Source organism: Pomacea canaliculata, linkage group LG3 (genome assembly GCF_003073045.1).
Source record: "Pomacea canaliculata isolate SZHN2017 linkage group LG3, ASM307304v1, whole genome shotgun sequence".
Classification (NCBI taxonomy): domain Eukaryota; kingdom Metazoa; phylum Mollusca; class Gastropoda; order Architaenioglossa; family Ampullariidae; genus Pomacea; species Pomacea canaliculata.
The window spans coordinates 2,960,909-2,985,565 of record NC_037592.1 but is presented as its reverse complement, the minus strand read 5'-3'; the positions used below and the strand labels follow the sequence as shown (position 1 = coordinate 2,985,565).

Sequence of the window (24,657 nt, the reverse complement as noted above, 5' to 3'; positions counted from 1 at the left end):
TTTCGTGAATTATCTTCCTCGTGTCGCCTGCGGTGTCAACAACTCCATCGTTCTGAAGGGTATAGCAGTCTAGGTGGTTCCGCCCAATTGTGACCGACAACAACCCGAAACATTATGGATGTCACATCAGGACCCTGTGTTGTAACCTTGACCCTGGGTCTCGTTGAGGCCAACCACTCAGCCAGTACAGTGAATAAAGAGGTCAGGGGTCTTGCAAACCGCGCATTGTTCTCATCACCACAAATTGTTCTTTGGTACCACGCGCCTTATTAGCGTGATTCAAGCTGGTATTTTCGCCGAGAGTACCGTTATTATCTGGCCTAGCATTTCTGAGTAATGATGCTAGATGGGCATCCTAGTTTCTTTAAATATATTGTTAGATATATATTGTTTTGGAGAGATGTGGATGGGAAAAGGGATGGACATATCTGTTGGTGGATCACGTGACATGTCGGGTAAGTGACTCGACGGATGAAAAGCACGGTGTGTATGAGCAGGCATGATTAGTAAGTCTCATGGGTGTGACCACTTTCACTTTCATACAGACCTCGAGACAACATTTCCGTTGTCAAAGAAGGAATAGTGAAGAGAAAGGCTCATCCTCTTGAGTAAGCTTTCAAGAGCTCATGAGTAATAGCCTGTACTGCATTCTTTCCTAAACACATCATTTTTATTGTAAGGCAGAGGTGAGGAATCATTTTTCCTATGACTGTTATTTTTCTATACTTATAGCAGCATTCGCGGGAGATACAAAATTATCTACTTAAAATTAGCCTTTTATATTTGGCTGAGCTGTAGTTTCTCCACATTGTGTATTTTGCAAAGTGTACAGTCCCAGCCTGCCTTGTACTGGAGTCCTCTTGAATACGCCTATTCGTAATTAGGTGTGCGAAAAATATGCTCTGCTCCTATGGGAAGTATAGCAGAACAGCTGTTTGAAGTCTGTAAAATATTTGTATAATTAGAAAGTTCCCAGAGGAGACAAGGTATATAGAACCTTTCTGTTTGTGATTATGAGGAGGAGTTCATGGCATTTACAAAGTTTCTACACATATTAACACAGACATGCTTGCACAAGCACAAATAAACTTATTGACTCAAACTAATTTTGACCAGACAAAGCTTTTTCACTTGCTCATCCATTGGACATGTATGAAATGATAATGTTGGACACTTGTAGGCCTGAAGTACACTAAGGTGCACAGCAATGTTGACGATCATTTGTTTATTGTATAAGCCGACGCGTATCAACAGCCAACATAAAACCGGAAGTGGTCTACCCCAACTCTCAGACAAATCTGACTCACTGGACGCGCGCACACACACACTTATTTTTCTGTTGTCTTGGGGAATTTTCATGTGCAACATTCAGATCTGCCTCCTGCTTTGTATTTCCCGACGGTAGCAGCTTTGAATTTAGTTAATCACACTGTGATATTTTTACAATGCAGCAACAGTTGCTTACAGCAGGATGACAAGTGAATCAAGCTTGCTTATAACTGGGCAAGGACATTGTGTGTGTGTCTTCATTGACGATGATTCATTTTTGTGGTTTCCTGTTTGATGCGGCATGACAGACTTTGATTCAATGGACATGTCAAAATAATCGTATGGACATCAGTGGCGGTTACTTTTCTCAAAATAGTCCTCATAGAAAGTCTGTTGTTTGTACTTCCCTGTGAGTTGCTGAGAAACTTCAACTTGAACAGGATAAGGATGTAGGTGTAGTTTAATCACAGACATGTCACCATTATTGTGTACCCTGAGTGTTCTTAATGTCCTTTTTTTAATTGGCCAATATTTTTAAACTCTCTTTAGATTACATGTGCGCGTCCCTGCAACGCAGACCGCGTTTTGTGAACAAATACTTTCTTTGAATTAGAAGGATGTAACAGGAGTCAGGAGAATGAGCTTCATTGCCAGCATCATAAAAACAGATGACCAGTTACAAGTCTGTCTTTACTGAAGTTCGTTGGTCAGTTGGCTACTCATTTTCTTTCTCTGGTCCTTCAGCTGTAAGTTCGGTTTCTCGAAATGCAGGGTTATCCAGACCTGTACTATTCTGCTCCACTACTGACAGGGTCAGCTCGCCATAGCTGGGAAGATAGCAGGGGTTCAAATAGGTCACCTCACATTCGTCCTGTTTGGGATGTAGATGAGTCTTAGCCTCTGTGTCCTGAGGATGGTAGGTCTTTGGTCTTGAATCTGGCGAGCTGCTGTGGGCGCTTTCACAGAGGTTGAGGTCACGTGATTTGTTGAGAGATCGAGGTTTTTTTTACCTTCTCGTTCAGAACAGCAAGTGAGAACTCTGCTACTTGATTAGGTGAACTTTTTGAGGCAGACGGTGGATCCGTGTGACGTCCCCTACTTTTGAACAGACGGTGAAAGATTCCTCTTTTTTGAGATCTTGGGGCCGTCTGAGGCGAGCTGTCATCTAAATGCGAAAGTGAAGAAGAAGCGATCGAAGCGCTACCTTGTAAAGGAACACCCGAGGGAGAATTCAAAATTATTTTCCCTGTCGTCTGAGCTTCTTTAGGTGACTGACGGTTGATAAAACCGCCGGAGGCTAGTTTCCATGCCAACACTTTGTTGTCGTCGCTATCTCTCGCATCGCTATCATCATCATCATTATCATCATGGTCGTCCTCCTCGTCGTCGTCGTCGTCTTTTTCCCTTTGCCGGAAATAACCCTACCCTTATTGTCTGCGAAAAAGTTCCAGGTGCCCGATCCGAGGACAGGACTTAAGGAGGCAGGACTCAGTGCTGGGGAGTAGTACGCACTACTTGCGTCTCCTTGGCGACTGGAGGAGTCCCCATCTTCTTCTTCCACAGAGTCAATGGAAAGAGAAGTGAGAGAAGGCCGAGGCAGGTATAACCTGAAACCCACATAAACATGGTTGTTACCCCGCACACTCTGAGCATATTGTTTTTGTTTCTGATAAAAGGTTTTTTTTTATTTCTGTTCTTCGTTTAAGGATATTTTCAGGGAGCACGTTGCAGGCACCTGACGTCTCACCTATGTCTGGAATGTTCCTCCCCGATGCTGCCCCACAAGGTCCGGGGGAATCTGAGGGCGAAAGAGGAGTACTCCGACACGTGTGTGGCATGCGGCTCGTGGTTGGCGCGATGGCTCAGGGGGGATGCTGGTGACGAGGCCAGTGCTGCAGCGCCCAGCGAATCCCAGCCTCCCACAAAGTGCTCGTCAAGCACGGCCGGCGAGGAGTTCCGCTTGGAGTGTAAACTGCAACAGATCGCGACAGGTAATGATAATGTGGACACTCGCTGTCGACTATTTTCGAGAGAGAGAGCAATAGATAAGAAATAATACTATCGTTAAAGTTTTACAAACAGCTCCCCACCCTACCCCCAACACACACACACACAAAAGAAAGAGGGAAAACAAAATTTTCTTAGAATTAAGAGGAGCTTATATAGTTTAAGTACATAAAATCTGTTGTGCAAAACACACAGAATTAATTTATATTTTAATGCCCATATAATTATTCAATTAGGCTTCTAGTTGTGCTGATCAATTAATATCTTGTTCATGAGTAAGTTAATGTGCATCTTTGGTTGAAATGAGTGAAAGTGACTTTATTTTCTCAAAACGCTCCATCTGAAATCGTGAAACTCGTGTAAGTTGTAGTACAGTGCCCTCCGTGTGTCAATGTAACCACACGATGTAGAAGTGTTGAATGAGAATCCGACTTCAGTCTATATAACAATCTCTGGGTAAACATAATGCGTATGCACTGCGAAAAGGTCAATGCCGCAATTTGTAATCCCTTTCTCGGGACGACCTTTTGTCGTGTTGCTCCTCCTGTAGTTGCCAGTATTCTCTGCTACCAAAACTCTTCTAGTGAACAAAGCCTCGCTTTCTGTTCCAGATGCAACGACATAGTAGCAAGAATAATAATGAGGATTCATGTAGCGCTTTTCCAATGATTTGCTCAGAACGCTTTACAGAAATGATATACAGAGTGAATCACCAACAGCCATGCACCCATGTAACATACACACTCACTTCTACAACACACACTCATTCATACACAGAGTAAAATACAGACACGCGTTATACAGGATCAGGGTCAGGACAGGGTCGCAGCGAAGTTCCTGTTCTGAAAAGATGTGTCTAAGTTTACACTTAAAAGGAGGCAAGAGAATGAGAGTGACGAAGGCTGATGGGTAATCCGTTCCAAGTTGATGGGGGGGTAGGAGAAAGACCTCTGTCCATAGTCTTTGTCTTAGTGGGACTCTAAGAAGCCTGGTGTGAGATGAGCGAAGAGGTCGTGCGGGCGTGTAGCTGGGAGTGAGTTCGGTGAGGTACTGAGGACCGGTGCCAGAAACATACAATAGTCAATACTCGAGAATACAAAGGCACAGATTAGAGTTTTATTTGTATCTGTTGTGAGATAATTAATGGTACTCATACTACCAGGTAAACATTTCTGCAGACATACGAAATATGCTGATGAAAAGTCAAACTCTGATCGAGAAGGACACCCAAACTGCTGACAGAGGTGGAGAAAGGAATAGTTGAGTTGTTTATGGACAGAGACCGAGGGAGAGTGTTCAGGAATTCTATTTTTAAGTTTAATCACTTTCCGAGGAATAAATCCAACATCAAAGGGTGACGAGTGACACCCCACAAAGAGCCAACTTGGCCTCGGAGTAAGAGAAATTTACCCTTTTCTGAATCTGGTTGCTGGCGAGTGGAGGTCCGTCGTGAGGAGACCTTAATTTTTGTGGGACATACTTGTATGGATTATACTGTATATATGGACAAGTGGATTATAGTTATGATACCGTGAAATATTGACTGAGACCGAAAAAGATAAGAAAGAAAAAAACCTTGCTTGAGCACTTATTTATTTTTGTCGTCCAATATTCAGAGTTAAGTAACGTGCAGTTTCGGTGAGTTGCAAAAAATGTTAAAACGCAAAAATTCCGGTTTCTTTTTTAGTTCACAGTTCTTGCCATGGATTTCTTGATTAGAAACTTTTCACATTAACTGCAAGTCCACTGTTAATGGCAAACAGTCAGACCCTGCTGTGCATTTCAGTGCTGCAGGATTGAGTTGATGTAGCCACAGTTTATTCGTTGTAATGTACACAAGTAAAAAGATCCCGCCAGAGGGAAATCATGCAAATCACGTGACCTTTTGTGGCGTGTGGGACCATAATCAGCACCAGCCCTGTCGTTACAGGCGCACAGAAATTCAACCTCGCAAAATACCATTTAAATGCATTCCCGGTGGAGACGTGAGAGGGGTCAGGGCACCAATTACCAGACAATCATGGTGGAGCTGACCTAGATGCGAACCGCCACCCAGCATGATAGGAGAGTGGCATTAAACTCTGTGACTCGATCACTTTCATCGAACTCGTGTTTCCATTCCCTGGGATTTTTCTCTCTCGATCGAGATCGAGGATGAAGGACGTGCACAAAAATATCGTTCCATCAACACTAATCTCCTTAAAGCATCATGCTAAGGGTAATTGTAAGCTGAAATTTCTGGAGATACACAATGCATCAAACATTTATGAAGAAATTTGAAAAAAAAAAATGAGTCGGAGGCTGAAATCGGTACTACTGATGCGGACATGTAAAAATCTGCAAGATGGTGCAGCTGTGGCAGTAGAGATATAAATGGTCCAGAAAAAGAAGAAGAGTGGTACCAGACACAGAAATCAATCCATGAACATATCAAATGAAGTGACAGATGCACAGATGAATATTAGACACAAACCTTGACGCAGGTCAATGGACAAGGCAAAACGTGACTGTGAGAAGTCGCCATCTAGTCAGTTAGGCAAAGAACAACGCTCTCCGAGGCGGCGGACATGTTTGCCGCCATGATCAAAGAACCGAGCATTAGTGCAATAATATGTTTCTACTTTCATGAACACAGAGGCTGTACAACGGTTTTACAGGCTACACAGCGGTGTCACGAGGTCAGGGCGGCGCTACGTACCTGCGACGTGTCCGGCGCGGAAGAAGGACGTTAGACGATGAAGTTCCTCTGGCTGGCCCCGAGGGTGCACACACGCTGTGACGTCGGTCTAAGGGCGGAGCCTATCAGCAGAAACAAAATCTTTTAAATGGTTGATAAACCATCTATCAGCACGTGGTTGCACGAACTTGCGACGAAACTGGATATCATTTGTAACATTTTGCTTGTCTGCTGTAATGTATGTGGGAGAATGGCTTTGTTTTGTGTGTGTGTGGTAGCATATTTCAGTTTTTGATCATGTGACATTGTCAAGCCGAGTGTACTCAGCTTTTCCAGCTTTGCATAAGAGAATGCAAGACGATTCCAGCCGACTCCATAGAGAGAGGTAGGAAGCACTTTTTATGGGAATGTTGCTGTGTTTTTCAAACAGCTGTTCTAAAAGGACGTGGAGGAAGCGGATGGGAGCTTTGGTTGCTAACTTACCGGTTCTTCGTGCATCTTTTTCTTGTGAGTGTTGTTGAAAGCCAGGGATCCCGATGCGGAAGCGGGAGATCGCAAGACGTGGCGGGGAGCTGGGGAATCCCCGCCAGCAGGTACGATGAACAGAATGGCACGAGCGTTGCTGTCGCTCTGTGTGACGATTCAGCGAGTGAATGACAGCATTGTTTATCAACATGATGATGATGACGATGACGACGACGATGATGATGATGACTACAGCCATTATTCACCAAACAAGCATATGTTGGGTAACGTGCATTTAAAGTTTGTGCTAACAGCAACTCATTGATGTTAGGTTTTTTTTGTTTTTTAACAGCTCCTGTTTATTATTGTTTGTGTGTGTGTGTGCCTAACCAGCTGAGCGGAAGTGCCACTACAAATGACTGACCGGACTTTGCGACCAACCTGGCGGATCTGACATCACTGACTGACTCACAAACTCCGAATGAATGAAACGGTCGCTATCTAAGCAGGGTGTGCGACCTCACAAGTAAAGTGAGTAAAAGAGAGGAGAATGTTTGGTGAAACTCTTGAGACAACACGGGGATCCCGCTGCCTTTATGACGTGTTACCCCCACCAGCAACAGGATGTTTATTGTCTACAACCGGACAGCCGTTTAAATGTTGTGTTTCAGTTGCGAATGGTGAAATTCAGTTGTGAATGAAAGAAGTAATTCCGAGCCAACTGAATGAATGGACGCAGGCTCTCACAGAAGTTGGGGAGCGGTTGTTGTGGGAAAAGTCTCTCTTCCCTTCCTCTCCCTCCTCCGGTGCACAGAGCTTCACCAGGAAAATTCCATGATAAGGGTAAGGAGGGGGTCAATGTTCCGGAAGTTTTCATGCACATGACCGTGTGAGTCGGGCGTATGTGAGTCAGCTGAGAGGCTTTGTTGACACTAGTGTCGTGAGACAATGACAACACCGGACATGTCACAAGCCCGTGCGTCATCCTGAGAGAGCAGATGGCAGGAGGGGCAAGAAGCTCTGCCCGCTGTGGGAACAGTCCGAAGATCAGTCTGGGGTGAGTGCAAGCTAGTCTGGGAGCGATACCTGCAAGTCATGTTCTTCTAGAAAGAAAATAAGTGAAGCCCCAGATCAAACGGAGTACATACAGTTTCAGTTCCAGCAATTGATGAAAGAGTGGGGTGTGGGTAGGGCTGTGAGTTGCTAGGGAACGTCACACTGAAAACACCAAAATTAATTTGAAAGCAATCGATACCTTCGTCAGTATAATTACATGATAATTAGTAATTACCCGAGGGATAAAGTAACTGTTAATTTGTCAATTGATCCATTTATTCTGCTTTCTCTGTCTACTGTGACATTGTAAATTGTTATTATTATTCCCAGGCTGGATGCTATTGTTGCAATCATCATCATCATCATCATCATCAAGGAATAAAAAAATGGTAGATGCCAGGATCACCGGTCACTTCGACCCAAAACCAAATCGTCCCAGAGTCGAATCGATCTCTGCCATGACCAACGCAAATCATCCTAACGCTGAAATACCCAAACCAAAAAGACGAAACGATTCGCGATAACATAAGAATTATTACTGTCAAATATTACCAACAGAGCCATGCAAGCTCAATTGCTGTTTTATTATAGAAAAATGTCGTTTGGAAGCATACATCCAGAGAACAAGTTTCACGATAAAGCGATTTTCTCCGTAATCACTTTTCTTAAAGAAAACTTTTGTCTTTACCCATTCTTTATTTTGGTAAATGTGTCTGCAAACTTTGATTAATATAAAGCAAGTTAATAGGTACTTGTGTCATCGATAATCGATCTGTCTTTTTGACATGGGTCGATCCTACTTTTGGTGTTGGGATGATTTGATCTTGGTAGGGGGTCGATCTAACTGTAGGGTGAAGGTCGATATTGCTTGGGCGATGTGGTTCTCGGTCGAAGTGGCCGGCCCCCGATGGATAACAATAGATAACAGCAAAGAATAAAAGCCTGGATAACTCCGATAATAAAAGTAAAGGATAAGAGAAGACGATAAAAGAAGGATTAACAATGGTTGATAAATTCAAGAGTTTTGAGCCGACATTACAAGCAGCGAATGACAGCAGGAACTAAGACAAGGAAGGAGTAGAACAAGCGAGAAAGCGATATTGAGGATACGCAGACGACACGAAGACCTAAAGACGACGACACCGATGAGTCAGCAGATGATGAGAAAGGAAAGAGTGAATGTCGAGCATACCACGAGAGACAGAGAGATGACATTGAAGGGAAGATAGCAGGGGCCGTCGTACACTTCCCGCGTCAAGTTGTCCATCGCACGCCCTGCACATGACAAACCCCCGGACAGGGTTCGAGGTCAAGCGAGGTCACAGAAACATGATAGTGAAGATAAAGAGAGAATAAGAAAGGGATGAGAAAAAAAAAGCATCTGATACCACATCAACACTTCTTCATCCCCTCAGATTCTTCTAATGTCTACATGAAAAATGAAAATTCGTCGCTAGTTGTATTAGTTATATCAGATAGTTATATCAGAGATCTGAAAAAATTACACCATAAATGAACTGGTATTGTTTATCTCTGAAAAAAGTAGCATAATAGACGACAAGCGGGGAGAGACAATATCTTATGGTGTTACTGCTGTCGTTGTATGACGGCGAAGGTCTGACAGAGATGGATAAAGATCTCGTGACACAAATGATTTACCATGTACAAGTATGAGGTCACTCATCGTTGAATCTCGAATCACTTCCGTTCTCTCCTCTCCATCGACAAGATATGCGTCAGCCAGCCGCATGCGCAGTCCGTGTTTGTGTACTCTCTGCCCGAGAACAGACAACAAGAGGCATAACTATCCTGCGCCGAGTACACAGACCCTCTAAACATCTCCCTTCTGTGTACACCTGCCCGTATACTCGCCTTTAAGTATCCTTACTCTGGTGTATGTACACCCCCCCACACACACACTTTTACCCCTTAGGACCGCCTGTAAACTTTTCTGCAACAGGATATCCGAAATGAACTACTTTTACTAACTATAGTTTACATATAAAATTTTAGATAAATGGGGTAAATATGCCAGCCTTCTTCCAACTACTTCTATAGCTCAATAAAATAATGTAACCTCCCATATCAACTAAAAATGCATCTTGAAAAAAGCAAAATAATCATGTGACTTTAGAATTAAACCACTTGTGAACAAAATTTTACTTCCTTTCACTTCGATTTCTTTAGTCGGATTTCTTTACTTGACAGAAATTTCAGGCGGTTCTCTAATAAGCCAGTTTTATCAGCTGGATATAAGACAACAGAAAGAAATGCTGCTGCTGCTGCTCATGATGATGATGATGAATGGTTCTACTGAACATCACCATAAAGGCGGGTTCATCCAGGAGGACTTTATATGCAATGCGCGTGGCGACCGCGCGCCACAGCCTGTATTCCAAGGACGGCAACTCTTCGTTCTCGTCGTTTCTTTCTCTTCGGTTGTCTTCTACTTCTGACGTCAGACTCATGGCGGTTCGCATGGTGTCGGCATTGAGGAACAGCACCTGTCACATTTCAGTTTTAGTCTTTGATTTGCACATTTTCAGAAAATAATAGGTTGGCTCTTCGCCTTACGATATAACAAGCAGGATGAATAGAAATCCTTTTAGCAAAGAACCACCATGATGTTTTTAACCGAGATGCTAAGTAGCACTGCTAATGCTTTTCTGTTAAAAAGAAACTGTTGTAGCGGGGCTGTCTCCTGTTTGTTGTCTTTTTTCTTTTTTAATTATCACTGAACATATTATCGTAATTGCTCAAGAAAATTAGTTTCCTGCCAAAGAAATTATAAAAGAATGCAACATTATATAAAGGACACAGCGCAAACAACAAAAACACAAAAAAACCCACTGCAATTTGACAAAAATTTCGTGGTCAAAGAGAATTGAGGTTAGATTGAAAGAAGAAACCATTGAAGATATGCGACTCGTGTTCCTGAAGTTATATCCACCAAACAGTTTACTAAAAATACTGGGAAACTATCTCCTGCCTTGTTACTAAATTCTACTTTAAACCTCATCTGTAAGCATTTGACTTTAACAGGACTTACAGAGTCCCTTCTTGAGCACATGAACTCCAACAACAGCGTAAAATGATGCTGCCAGCCTCATCCCCCGCCCCAGCTCTCTATGAAACGCACAGTTAAAGGGAGGTAAAGAAAAACAACAGACTCAGCAAGCGCCTAGAGTTGTATACCTTGAGCTGCGTGAACGCCCGCACACTGTGAGCCATCGGGCTCCGGGTCACGAGACTGTATTCACCAATCACGTTCCCGGTGGTCATGTAGTCTGCAGCCTCATCCTGTTCTCCACCCGCCTCCGGCTGAAGTCTGCTTCCTACTTCTACCTGTGGACATTCGCTCAAGGCATGAACATTTATCTAAAGACAGCCGTCTTTATGTCTCCATGACTATCCGTATGAACTCCAACATTGCACATCGCAGCTATCTTCTGTTATTAATATCATTATCAAAATGCACATAAGAACATTAAAAACTCAGCAACACGTACCTTAGCAACACCGGAAATAATGACATAGATGTCACCTGGCGGACAGCCTTCCTCCACTAACACCTGGTCAGCGTCTAGCGTCAGTACCTGTCCGTGTTGCTGGACAACAAAGCAGTCAGGTGCAGTCTTTAGGTTTTGGAATAATTATGAATGCATGTGACCTCTTCCGGGTTTGATGTAGGTTCATCGCAATATGTATTTGAACAACTTCTGTGCTTACTACGAAATAAATCGTTGAAACGTTGTTAGAAAACGGCATTAAACCCTCTAATTTAAGCAGATAAGCGATGATAGGTTACTTTTACGAACTGATGTAGGTTGGTATCAGATGAGTGGTGATAAATTTACTATAAAGAGGTCATGTAAGCTGGGATTAGATGTGGTGATAAACTTACTATAATAAAGTCATGTAGGCTGGAATCGCCGCAAACCCAAGGGAGGTTACTCACGATGTCAGAAAGACCTACTTCCGGAACTCGAGGTGCGCTGTTGGCTAATTTTTTCATCTTTAGCTCGACATTCTGCAGAGAAAATTAAGAGAACACATAGGCACTAGAAATAGTATTACAAAAATAATTGAGGACAACCCTGTGGACGTATTTGTGTGTGCGCAAGTGTGTAAATGACACGTGACCACTCAGATTTAAAAAAAAAAACAACAAAACAGGCAATGCAGGGATCTAGCAGATGGACAGTCAGTAAATCGGATCCAGATGTACATACAACTCTGAGGGAATCGTTACACTTAGAGTAATATAACCCTAAACAGAATAGAAAAGGCCTCATCCGACATTGAACAATAAATATTTAAAGTTAGCAGCTTCCTGCGCGATGGGTCATACAGAAGTGTAGAAGAACTGTGCCATTGTCTACCTTGAGCAGAAGCTTGATGTCAGTGTCCTCCAAAAGACCCTCTTCCCCCATCTCTTTGATGACGTCACGCTTGCTGTTGAGGACAATGCATGCGGCATAACGTGTCTTGACCCGCCCAGCCACACCCGGATGTCGCATTTGAAGTAATCCTATATCCAGGTCACAGTGTTAATCACAGCTTCACAACTCTACACCCTCCACACAGTTAGAATAAGTACAGGTAAGTTAATCAGATAACAGAGAACTAATAACGGTGCGCTAGGCGAGCTCATTATAGTTAGCATCAAAACGTTTAGTGAGCGAAGCTCACATTAAGCTGACTATGGTTAGCTAATAAACTGAGTCATGCGCAGTGAATTTAATTCCAGTCAACCAAAGTCAGCAACAAATAAGACCCAGTCAACTGAGTTCAACGAGCGCAAGTCGATCGCAGTTACTAGAGCAACAGAAAGCTTCATTCTACAAGCTGGACACGACAAAGTAGCACAGATAATGACTCGGCAAATGAATTAAAGAGATGTAAAGGGCACAATAACTTAGCACAGCTAGACAACTTCATGGTCTGGACAGAACGCACACCGCCATCTTGTAAATATAAACTCGTTCTCTCTCTCTCTCCTCGCTTCTTTCCTCGTTTTTCTTGCACCTCACACCTCACACTCACCCATGCTGCGGATGACGCGGAGTCGCGACTGTGTGCAGTGCCGCCTGATGTCCGCCGCCAGGCTGCTGTCGCCATCCGCCACCTCCCCCAGCTGCCGCATCACCTCTCCCTCCCCCATGACGTAGCCACGCGCAAGGTCGTAACCCCAGATCACGCGCCGCCCCATCCGGTAGTCCAAGAGCCGCAGCAGCAGAGACAAGGCTGCCTACAGGGAAGAGGCTGTACGTTGGTTACAATGATTTCTTTTGTGTGACGAGGCTTTGTAAACACTTTTATTTAACTCACTACGTCTCTCTGTCTGACTGTAACCCATTTTTCATCCACTTCTCATCGTGGTAGAAGTCTACAATTTTCCCCAGTCACTCATTTCCGGCGACTATGTGATATTAAATCGTTTCCACAAGTAAAAAAAAAAATAATTTATAAAATTTTGTGCGAGAACTTACAGGCCGAATTAGGGGATAGTTTACTACTCCTAGAGTTACCTCAGCAGATGGCAAAAAGAACCAAATGGAAGAGGAAAAAAAAACAAAGTTGATTTTAGAAAGTGTTTTCTCCCAGTTAAGCTATAGATTTAATATTCATAATCATAGCTCATATTGAAATAATAAGTAAAGGAGTAAATTCACTAAGCGAAACGAAAAATAGATAACAAAACTCAAAAAGAAGTTTTAATAAAATAGGTAAAAAAAAAGTCTAAAAACACACTTTTATTTGAAATGTACTAAAAATGGTAAAATATTTTCTAAAGTTTTGGGAATTCCTTCAACTTAAAAGATAAAAATGTGAGGAGCACTCTTAGAAACATCGAAATAAAACATTATTCTACTATAAAATACTTTAAAGAGTGCCGCTCACACTTTTATATTTTGAGTTCTGTGTATTAAAGAAAATCTAGAGACCTAATGAAAAAAATCATTCTACTGTTTTAGTACATTTCAAATAAATGAATGTTTCCAAAAAAAAATTTTTTTTAGCTATTTTCCTTTGTCGTGATCTCATAAGAAAGGAAACCATTATTTTAGCTATTCGCGAAGACATTGTTGCTAATTTTTGTGTTTTGTTTTAATGGGAAGTTTTGGGCGAAGTTTATTGTTGTAATGTATGTATGTAAACATTTGATATTTTTGAATATTTTTCAGTTTGTTACTTCTTATTTTCTGTTTAATTTCATTTGTGAATCTGTTTTAATTATTAACTGTCATAAGTGTCAAGAAACTGACGTGTGATTTCTACATCAAGTGTGAATGTGATCGACTTACAGGTGTGATCTCCAGAACCTTGTACAACCGGAAGTAGCGTGTGATGATGACGAAGACGCGCAGAAACTCCATCTCAGCTCCGGTGAGCGAGGAACGGCTGTGCGCATGGTCAGACTGCTGCATGTTGTCCACGGTGCTGAGGATAAGAGCGTCGAAGAGCCCCAGACACATGCACACCAGGCCGGAAACGTGCCAAAGGTCGCTAAAGAACTTCCGGCGGAAGACGAATATCTGGGAAACGCGAGAACACGAGAAACTTCAGTTAATGGCTGAGTGTCGTGCTGCTTCTGACTTCGAGGGGAAAAACATGTGTGTCTGGTTTTCTTCAAGAATCGATCTCCACTATCATTTGTTGATCAGACATTGATGTAGTGTAGTGTCCTTCCTTGAACTTATGTGTTCATGGTCGCCTCCTCTCAATAATGCATAATGATCTGCCTGATAAATCAGCGACAACCTTTCCGTTCTAAGACCACGAATTCAAGATTTATTAGACGCTTTTCTCTTCTGTTTCTCTTATTCTTTTATGGACAGTGCTTTTTTCACATTTCGTTGTGTTGTTGTTGTTGTTGTTGTTGCTGCTGCTGCTGCTGCTGCTGCTGCTGCTGCTGCTGCTGCTGCTGCTGCTGCAGCAGCAAAGCAATCCCAAATCTGACTACCATCAAGGTGAAGTCACGATCGCAACACCGAGATGAAGGCACAACCTGATGCTAGTCCTACCTCGAATTGATCATGAGGTTGAAATGATTGGGTACAAGTGTACCTACCTCTCCCATGACGACCATGCAGAAAATGCCGACGTAGCAGGCGTTGTAGATGAACAAGCCCTTCCTGAGGGCCGCCATGGATGGCACGAACTCCACCACCAGCGCTGTCGTCGTCAGCACCGCGTCACAGGCGTGGAAGATGTAGGCCACAGCTGAGGTCAGTCGCCGCGTGTACTTTGACCTCCTCCTTTCCGCTTCCTCCACCGAACCGGGGTACTTTTGTTTCTCGATCTTCTTGGCGACCTCGTCGCGCTGCAACCGAAGGAAGTTAATCATTTTCGTCACTGTTCAGACCGGTTACAGGTTCTAGAGCAGCAACATTCTGCAGATGGTCGCCAACTATTGTCAGACAATTATCTACCTCACCACACCCCAGAAAACAATATCGCAAAAAAATTAAAGAGAGTGGTAGTGTTCTTTGCCGTTAGACGTAGTCTGCGATTTTTGTAGCCAGCAATAGTGGCAACGATTTGGTGGTAGTGGTGGGAAACTCTTCGACAAGAATAAAAGCAAAGAAAGAATAAAATCTGCACTGACCAACTTTCTAAGATGGTTTGCAACTTTGGCAAACTTTTTTCCACCTTTTCGTCAATGTAGCTGAAATAAAAATTCATTCATTCATTGCATGGAAGCCAGAGAATAAATACTATAAATAAAAAAATGCGTAGGAAAGTAGTCAGAGAATTTAAATATGGAGAAGGTTACAGCTTTAACGGTTTCACTACTTTTCCCTTTTGATCTACTGACCAGCCCTCCTGATTCCGCGCCGCATCCGCCCAGACGAGAAGCCGTTGGACTGCAGACTTGGAGAGAAGACCTTGGGTGAACATCTGCCAGTAGGCCATCTGAACAGTAAGATGGAGATCTTGATATTAACAAGGCATTTGAAATTGCTCTTCACGAGGAACCACAGAGAAAACTAACAATGACCACCTCCTAGGAAATTTATACACAGTATCCACATTGATACAAACCTTTTCTGCCTGCAAAAGTTTACGAATAGCAGAATTCCTTTGTTTCGTCCGCTGTCGCTCGAAGCTGACAGTACTCTCGGAGCTCGCCTGGCCATCTTGAAGTCCAAGGGGCACAACTCCATCCCCAGCATCCGGTACACTAGTTACGGCTCGGCAGCAGCATCGCCTCTGGCAGGACAGATTTGTGTCGGAAAAAGTATTCCACTGTAGCAATGTTTATTTTTTGCAGCGCATTCAAACTGATTACACTCAAGACTAGCCTTGCTCAAATTCAAAATTCATGATGGAGAAAACGACTTGTGTTCGTTAGATTATCAGTCAAGTGACAACCCTGACCTTTTTTGCATCTTCACCGAGACTGTCGAGCTGAGTAGACTTTTCAACCACTTCCCAGTCAGCATCAGCTATATATCTGATAGACATTGTAGAAAGTGTAAGATGCTGACAGTTTGAAATCAAGAATACAAAATAAAAATAAGAAGAGGAAAATACATAAAACTGAGAAAACCTTAAGGAGACAGATTATGAAGGTAACCCTCCTTCACGTATACAAATAATGACACGTGATAACAGCCTTGGTTTATCAGTAGTTTATCTCTTGGTGAATCTTGCGATAAAACTTTAATAATTATTATCTATGCAATGATCAAACGATAGGAAAGAATGAGTGTGATCAAGACTACTTGTCTAGTTTCAGGACGCTAATGGATGACAAGCGAAGTTTCTCGAGGATGCGCAGAATGTTCCGTTTTTCCAACTTCCGGCGCGCTGACTGTGCGTCATCACCTGCAAGGGAAATAGCTCTGGGTGTACAGACCTCACCAGCAGGAAGCCACCTGAATGGAGTAATTAGACTGTTGTCTGACAGGCACAGAACGTGGCCTCAAGACTCTGTCAGACTGTTGAAAGGTCGTAATAACTAAGGTCACGTGTCACTTACTGAAGAACCCGAGTAGCGAGCCGAGGGCCGCAAAGCCGATGACCTGAGACAGAAGGACGATGACCGACACGTGGATGAAGATCTGCAACAGACGGACGATTTAAAAAGAAATAAATACTGGTGTTTGCGTGTGGTGAGCTTAAAATCCTGTGACTGATGTATGAGAAATAACAGTGTGATTGATGTATGACGAGATGAGAAAGAACATCTGTGTGTGTGAAATAGATAATGGGTGTAGGGGATGTCACTTGATGTATTATAAGTGAGGAATGGTAATTAATTTTGTTTTCTGATCCTTTCTTTTATAACACTATAATCTACTCCACAACAAAAGGTGTCAGTGAACCTACTGACATTATAAAAGTTGTCTTGAGCACTTTGACGAGGTGAGTACTGTCATTGATGTTTGTATACGTATTTAGACACATTAACTCAGACAAGAATTTCAGACTTTAAACTTTGAAATATTGAAAAAAAAGACGACAAGCCTTTAACAGAACAATTAGGCGTTCTGTGCCATCTCCAAACTAACAGTGTTTGCACATCCCACCCCCAAATGCTTGAAGGTCCAACAAGGTACTTGAGTTCGTTGCGTGGCTAGTCAAGCCCTACCTTTTAAAAAAGTTTGCGATTAAAGGAAGGAATGGTGAGTGTTTCCGACATGAGGGCCTTACTGTATTGGCAATGTGTTGCTTGTTCAGGGGGTAGTGATGTGGTGTGGCGATGTCGAGTCCCATCGTCAGAATCAGTGCTCCCCGTCCGCCGCCGCACATGACCACGAACATATGACGTAATGATTCAAAATGGCCGAAACGACGAAGCAACGGGCTTAGGAGAATCAGCGCCACCGTCCTGCTCAGAAAGGTCAGAGTTCATGTAAGTCACACGCTCAAATTCTTAACGTACTGTTCCAGCAAAGTTGGCAAACGCCTTGACCAGCAACCTGCTGCCCTCCCAGACATCAAAGTCACAAGGTCGCAGTCCGGAGAAGGTCATTATCGAAAAGGTCACAAAGGCATTTTACATTCTAACTGGCTAACTAAAAAAGAATAAAGACAAAAACAAAAAACCCACCTGCCAACGCAAATTGTAACGAACAGCGCAAAGCTGTAGGCAAGCACTGTAAGAGGGTTCGTCTCTTCTGTGATCCGGAAAAACGTTAAAATTCCAACGGACAGGAACGTGAAGCTGACGATGAGGTCTTTCAGGACCAGCAGGAACCTGAATAACAGAAACAGTGTGTGTGTGCGTGTGTCTTTATTGTTCATTCATAGAAATATTGCATATTTGAATATCTGTTAACGTCTGGTTTGCATGAGTTTAGACCCGACTGTACAACAATCAGACTAATGACAGAGAAGACTGAAGTGTAGGAGAGAGGTTGTCACCAGAAAGGGGAGCAACAACAACAAAAAAAACAACAACAACAAAAAAGAGAGAAAAAACTACAGGAAGGGAGATGGTAGCATACTTTATATCTAAATGAATAGTGTAACATACAAAGACTAGCTTTTTCATTCAGGTCACAGCTTGTATGAACAAGTCAACCTTAGATAGCAATGGCCGTCCTAACTTTAATGGATAATAGTTGATAAACACCCCAGTAAGGCCATACTTTGAAGGGTTAACACTGCTGACAGTACCTGTACAGTATAGTCTGCACTTCAGGACTGACCGAAGTCTTGTTAGCATTCAGCAGCAGACCCAGTGCAATGTTCACCAGAAACCAGGTACACCAAACAGATTACCTATTAAAAGGAAGTGTTCATCTGATAAGACATTGGGAAAAGTGTTTTTTAACTTTAAAATTGTTAAATCCCAACCTAGTTTGTTACTCTTTCGGTGGGCAAGCTAGTGTTACCTTTTTTTTTAAATGTTTTTTTTTTAAAATTTGAGAGCAGTTATACAGTCTACTGAAATTGGTTTGCTTCATCAAGCAGTTACCGGCCTCCAGTTTTCTGACGCCTTCCTTCATCCTCATTTCTCGTGTTGTTTTTCTTTCTGTATTTACTTTTCATCGTCCAGTCGAGTTCATTATTTACGATTTGTCCATTGTTCTTGCTGCTTTCAACTAAGCTGCAGAGTGAACAATTAGCTATTACATCATTAAATCTTTTTGTTGCATTTGCCTGCACTTCGACTGTTTCAGAATTTTGTTTTCAGTGATTTCCTCTTTTTTTAAAAAAAGTTAAATTACTGGGCTAGTTGACTTTTGCCTTTGTAACAGGCCACGGAATGTTGCCGAGGTTGCAGTCCATGGGGTTTGACGGTCCAATGCCCCCTAATAGCATCGTTTGTATTTCATTTTCCCGTTGTATTCATCTGTGGCCTACCGAGCTGTAGTCGTTAATTATACAGTTCTAGTTTCCGATCAAACAGCAGTAGATGTCATTCACACTTCAGCTGTTACCTACACACTAGGCTGCTGAGGTGGACAGCCACGATCACAACAGTGATCTCCATGATGGCGTCGTTGAAAATGCGCTGTAGCCACGCAGCCGTTACCTTGGCGATGAGGACAGCCAGCAATGGAGTCAGCAGCATGTACCCAAGGTCTCCAACCAGCACGCTACCTACAACACAGAGCACACCTGTTTCCCTTTACTATTTTACAAATACACATCTCCCTCATGTGGATCCTAGAAGTTTATCTCCTCCCTCCGTGCTCGTACTGGGACTGATTCCCCGGTTCTCCACCTCCCCTCGTCTGTTTTAAGGGCTTGCATGATCGCATGATTCCATAATTACAATTTGTCAATGTTTTTTTCACAGTGGTCAGGTCAAGTTTTGAATAGTCTGCTACAATTACAATTGTTCTACATCCTTGTTCATGCTATCGCTCCCAGATGACCCGAAAATCAACTGTTCAAATCACATTCTGCTTGTCTAAAACATCATCAGACAAGTAAAAGGATGGTAGTGTGTGCGTGGTCGCTGGGTTGTTTTCATGTCACCCTTGTCATAGGTCGTATGTCTCCCATGTTAAGAGAACCTGCACTCATCTATCACCTAGCTGTCACACGAGAAACCCTAGGCTATCTCAGAGGGGGATGCTGTCACCTGTATACACATCCTCTGGGACGGCAAAGCTGACGAACTTGTTCACCAAGATGGCCGCGATGGGAGTGACTAGACTCTCGCCCAGCAACATTCCGCTGGTTTCGTCGGATGTTCCTGTTATACAGAACAGAAAGAATGAATAAATGAAAATGCACACTTGAGCTTGTGTGTGTGTGCATGTGTGTGCTTGCGTAACTGTAAGAATATCCTATGCTGAGACATAAAAACTGCAGAATGTAATCAAGACCATCGAAATTCTATCCTAGTCTTTATTTTGGGAATGTGGAAGAGCTAAACGTGGATAGTGTAACCCAATCCTTAAAAACCTGCACGGCTGAGGCACACTGTGGGTCCCATTACCATCAGAGAGGAAAACAAGTTATTAACATGTCACGTGAAGAAAAGTCATTAACTTCGGCTTTACAGAGACGATCACATTTTAATTTACAATCCATTGGGGGCACTGAGGAAAAGCTTTTAGTTGTTGAGAATGAGTGGGCGCAGTATGAGGGGACAAGCCTGCAGACTAATGGCAGTAGGTTTCCATTTGAGATGTGTCTGTTGGGCAAACATCAACCGTCACGCCAACGACCAGCGCCACGATGTACCTAATGTCAAACACTTTTCGTGGAGTGTTTGAGTGAGAATAGTGTGTGTGTGAATGTGTGTGTGAATGTGTGTGAATGTGTGTGTGTGAATGCTTTTGTCAGTGACTGTGTGCGCTCGAGTGCACGTTAGTGTGTCTGTGCTCCTATATGCGTGTGTTTGTGCGTGTAAGGAAGGAATAAATAAAGTGAATCACATTCTCTGTGTTGTCAACAGAACCCATTTATCTGTTATTCTTTAACGTTTTAAATTAGACGTTTTCTTGTGGATGTGTTTTGTTGTTTATTTGTTTGTATTCTTTTTGGTTGGTTTGTTGGTTTGTTTGTTTTGATGAGAGGGAGGGACTGTTGAACGACCTAGTCTTGAGCAAAACGTTATGAAGAGTTCGCAGTGAAAGTCTACCACCTATGAGAAGCCGGGTAGACACTTGGCTCGGATGACAGCAGCTCTGACCTATGACCTTACCCGTGCACCTGGTGACGAAGTCCTGCACTGAGGGGTCGGTGATGGCCAGCACGGTGCAGAAGACACACACCACCCGCAGCGGCCAGTCGTAGTTCAGCACCCACAGCACCAGCACCAGTGTCACGCCAGCAGTGATCACTGCCACAATATTACTGTATGTTACAATGACGTCAGCAATACGATGTCACAATATGCGTACGATACAACTTGCTACAGTGACGTCAGCAATACCAAAATATTCTCACGGAAGGCGCCAAATGCCAGCACGACGATCTGGTTGAAGGTGACCCTCAGCACGTGCAGCTCCGCGTTGAAGGCCGGCTGGAACAGGAGCAGTGGAAGGAACAGGTGTACCAGCGCCCCCAGCTCCAGCTCGCGCAGGTCCACCACGTGCATGAGAACAGGCCAGCGAGTGGCCACCCAGGCCGCTACCACTCCCAGGGCCTGCAGGATCGCCGTATGTGGGAGCGGAACTCGAGCAGAACCCAGCACTTGGCGCACCAACGCTGCAGACAGAGAACAAGGTGAGAACGTGGACTGTACCTATGCGGGTGGTTCAAGCTCTTGTTTCTGATTACATTAGGGTTGATTCTTAGGAATCTTGCACTTTTGAATATATAATTTAAACAAATTTTACTCCAAGGATGTGTGTGTGTGCATATATACTCTCTAATAATTTTATAGATATACATGTACTTTGCTTTGAATCTTCATGTGAAGGAAAATCATAAGACGACTTTCAATGCAAAGCTTTCATAATGATTTCTCGCCAGTATTATCCTAAAGACACTTCATCAAGGAAGAGGCCACTCAGTTCTGCAACAACAACAGCTGTGATTTTGTTGCCGAAATTCGCAATCTGCCTACTGACCTCCGATGACGAAACCACCGAAGATGACGAGGATGTAGTTGGAGTTCTCATGGTCTTCACTTCTTTGTGTCGTTGCGTTTGTTTGTGAAAAGTTGAAGCTGTCCGTGGTGATGTTATCGGTCGTCGCAGCGGTGACATCAGCAGAAGTCGTCGTTACTGCAAAAGTAAGGAGTATTCCTGTCTTAAATATATTAAAATTCGCCTTTTCTATTCCACGAAGGAAATACGATAAAATGTAGTGACATAAACGATTAATACACTATAATAAATAAAACAAAAATCTGCTAAATATACCACATGCCAAAGTTATCCATTAAATGCTCTAAACACTAACTGCATACAAACATAAACAGCATAATGTTTTGCGGTCTGCAACTCTGTAACTATCAATCCAACAAACTAACAAGTAAGAGTTTGTTTGTTGTTGTTTTTTTAAAGAAATTTAGTCTCGGTGGTTTTGTGGTTACAGTCACCAAACGTGGACAAGACTCACCAGTCATGATGAAAACAACAATAAGAAACGCATCCGGTTGCACTGAGAAGGTCTTGTGTCGGGAAGTGTGTTCTGCCAGGTGGGTGAGGCAACCAACACGAACACGAAATGGATGAGTGCCCGCGGGGTCTGTGGCAAGTAAACAACAAGGGAAAGTGTCCTGCTTGAGGGCAGGTCACTGTCTCTGTCTAAATCTCATAATTCGTTTTCCGGTTTTGTCTCTTTTCGTTCACAGCCACTGCAGGTTATGGTTCTTTGTAGAAATGTAGTCGCTCCTCGCTCTGTATCTCTACCTTTCTCACCCCTTCCTCTCCTCTCTCTGTCCCTCTCTCTTTTTCTCTCATCTCTATCTCTTTCTCATACCAATATCTTTTCACACACTCTCTCTCCATCTCATTTTCTCACCCCTCTCCTCCCTTTCTCATACCTCCCTCTTTCTCTCTTTGCCGATGACAGCAATACATAGATGCAACAATGAGCCAGTGGCGGCTCTCCTACATCAGAGACCTTCTGAGCTTCAGTCCTGGACTGAACTAAACCATGTGTAAGCATGTGCTGTCAGCAAACTTTCTCCCACACATTCAGAGGAAGGTAAAAGCAGGCAAGTGCAAGACCCTTTAATGAACAAGTATTAACAATCACCAAGGCTGCATGCCTTTCACAACGAGTCCTCAGAGGCGGGTCTGTCTCTTCTCAACTTCGTGTGTCGCTCTTCTGTCTGTTCCTCCTGTCCTACTTGGTTGGTTTAGTAGGAAAGTGCTTCCACTCTGAGGCGATTTCGCACTATGGGTGAAGAGGGAGGGAGGAGGAAACCGGAGTACCCGGAGAAAATCCACGACGCCAAGGCCTGTAGACAGGTGTCACATACAGAGACGAGATCTGAACCCTAATCCCTTTAGCTCTCCACTTTCTTGCTACCCCTCTTTCTCTCTCTCTCCCCTTATTTTCCTTGCTTTCCCTGTCAAGTGAAGCCTCAAAATTAACAGAACTAGATAATTTTGTCTACAAACATACTTACACAGAGACGTAACAAAAACAACAGCAAAGAGAAAAGATAAACAGACCCTTGGCACGCACAACCCTGTTTCCTGTTTAGTGTCTGTTCGTACAGATTTGTGAATGATTTGTGAATGATTTGTGTATTTATATATGGTTTTTTTTATTGTGTTCATGTGCGATGTGCGTCACAAGAAACTGTTTTATTAACGTTGTGCGGTCACGCCCCAGATACAGAGTGTAACACCCTTCTGTTGCACACACGACTTCAGTCCTCACGAACTGTGGCTGAACTGATAAACCGGAGGTAACAACGGCCTGAAAGTAAAGCTCTCTGTCGTGTTCAGACTAGAATCGGACTCCAGGAAACTCAGGGATGGGTTGGTGGGCTTTGAGGCTATAGCAGTAAACTAGAGTTAAACCACCTCGGGAACAGGAAGCTAACTCCAATCCACGCCTTGAGCCCCAAAGGAGTTGGAATAAATCTAGAAGGAAATCAGTTTTACAAGTTTTGGAGAAGAAACATAGGATGACGATATAAGACTTATTTTTGGTAGATGAAAGTTATATCCCTTTTCAAAATGACTTGAACTTTAACCATTGCATGTGAAACCTGAGAGTTGTCTGCAACAGCCACCTTGTTCAGTTGCAGTGAACTCTTGGATAAAGCAAAAGCATGATGAGCTGTCCATTACCAAATATTCAAGTAATTTCAAGCCAGAAGCATTAACTGTAGGTTGTTATCATTGTTACTTGATTAGTCATTAGTTAATAAGGATGAAGGTTTTATTCATGATCATTGTAGCAATATTGATGTGGCTTTTTCCATCAGATCAAGCAAAACTTGTGACAAGCACAAATCCTCCTAGAGGTTTATGATGAGGGCTGGATGAATAACAGCCTCAAACATGCACAGTGTTTGTCATATATATGTAGACCAGCCAGCCTTGTCAGTAATTTTAAAACAAAAAATTGTACACCAGTTGCTTTTCACTCAGAAGCAACATAACGGGGCCAGAAAAATGAAAAAAGAGCCAAACTTTTGTATAAAGATGTCCAGGGGAAGTTCCTAAATGGTTTCAAACATGCGACACAGGGCTGGTTTTAAATACCAATTACCCTGTCCTTGGTGCTAGTCCTGATGGTATAGTAAGGTGTGAGTACTGTAGGAAGGGACTTGTGAAGGTTTAATGTCCCATCACCTTGAAAGATGGAAATAAAAGGACTGAAGACACTGGATGGCGAACATCCCCCAACAATGGGAGCTTTAAACTAAGCACAAGACATAATTATTTTACGCAGGTGCAGATTCAAATTTTCTTACTGGAACTTCATATTGTGATTTTGTTGTATGGTCTACACACTTATTACCAATAGAGTGCATGCTGACCCTGGTTCTGAAATGTTGCACCACAGAAGGCCTAGCTCTCATTTCCACAAGCATTGCATCATAGACCAGATGATGGAAGTCACATGATTCTTTGTGAAAGCACTGTGCCTATCAGTGCTCTACACTGCAGGCCTTTTGATGAAGATGGTACCAACTGAGAAATACATGTGCTTCTAGAGAGTGATTTAAATTTGTATGAAGCTGGATAATTCAAGGAAATTTTTTTGACATTTTTTTTTTATAGTAAAAAAGCTTTTTCTAAATGGAAATAGTTTTATCTTAGTCTTAAATATTTGTGTGGCGCAGTAAAGAT

At 42.9% G+C, this 24,657-nt stretch overlaps 2 protein-coding genes across 2 annotated transcripts; both read right to left on the bottom strand.

Moving 5' to 3' along the window:
- Nucleotides 1-1,103: 1,103 nt before the first annotated feature.
- LOC112558660 lies at nt 1,104-15,946 on the bottom strand. The gene is made up of 16 exons (XM_025229225.1): nt 15,860-15,946; nt 15,275-15,394; nt 14,550-14,801; nt 13,783-14,013; nt 12,521-12,725; nt 11,857-12,005; nt 11,379-11,504; nt 10,984-11,082; nt 10,670-10,819; nt 9,799-9,978; nt 9,134-9,248; nt 8,667-8,749; nt 6,437-6,583; nt 5,975-6,075; nt 3,017-3,241; nt 1,104-2,876 (listed from the first exon to the last, which is right to left on the bottom strand). Exons 1-16 carry the CDS (start codon nt 15,944-15,946, stop codon nt 2,567-2,569), a joined length of 2,580 nt encoding a protein of 859 aa, XP_025085010.1. The 3' UTR covers nt 1,104-2,566.
- A 1,604-nt stretch (nt 15,947-17,550) lies between these two features.
- LOC112560280 (sodium/hydrogen exchanger 7-like) lies at nt 17,551-22,799 on the bottom strand. The gene is made up of 8 exons (XM_025232017.1): nt 21,959-22,799; nt 21,466-21,621; nt 20,840-21,100; nt 20,595-20,732; nt 19,524-19,637; nt 18,878-19,036; nt 18,107-18,211; nt 17,551-17,684 (listed from the first exon to the last, which is right to left on the bottom strand). Exons 1-7 carry the CDS (start codon nt 21,963-21,965, stop codon nt 18,180-18,182), a joined length of 867 nt encoding a protein of 288 aa, XP_025087802.1. The 5' UTR covers nt 21,966-22,799; the 3' UTR covers nt 17,551-17,684; nt 18,107-18,179.
- Between the last annotated feature and the right edge of the window lie 1,858 nt (nt 22,800-24,657).

What these genes read in the sequence shown, in the direction of transcription:
- LOC112558660 (XM_025229225.1), bottom strand. Translation starts at nt 15,946, where the DNA reads ATGTCTATCAGATATATAGCTGATGCTGACTGGGAAGTGGTTGAAAAG. An exon ending in GCCTACATGACTTTATTATA is followed by an intron (nt 11,083 to 11,378) that starts GTAAGTTTATCA and finishes TTTGTTGTCCAG; the next exon opens with CAACACGGACAGGTACTGAC. An exon ending in TGGATGAACCCGCCTTTATG is followed by an intron (nt 9,249 to 9,798) that starts GTGATGTTCAGT and finishes GTTCTCGGGCAG; the next exon opens with AGAGTACACAAACACGGACT.
- LOC112560280 (XM_025232017.1), bottom strand. An exon ending in CGGTGGTTTCGTCATCGGAG is followed by an intron (nt 21,101 to 21,465) that starts GTCAGTAGGCAG and finishes CTCTGTCTGCAG; the next exon opens with CGTTGGTGCGCCAAGTGCTG. An exon ending in GCTGGCATTTGGCGCCTTCC is followed by an intron (nt 20,733 to 20,839) that starts GTGAGAATATTT and finishes ATATTGTGGCAG; the next exon opens with TGATCACTGCTGGCGTGACA.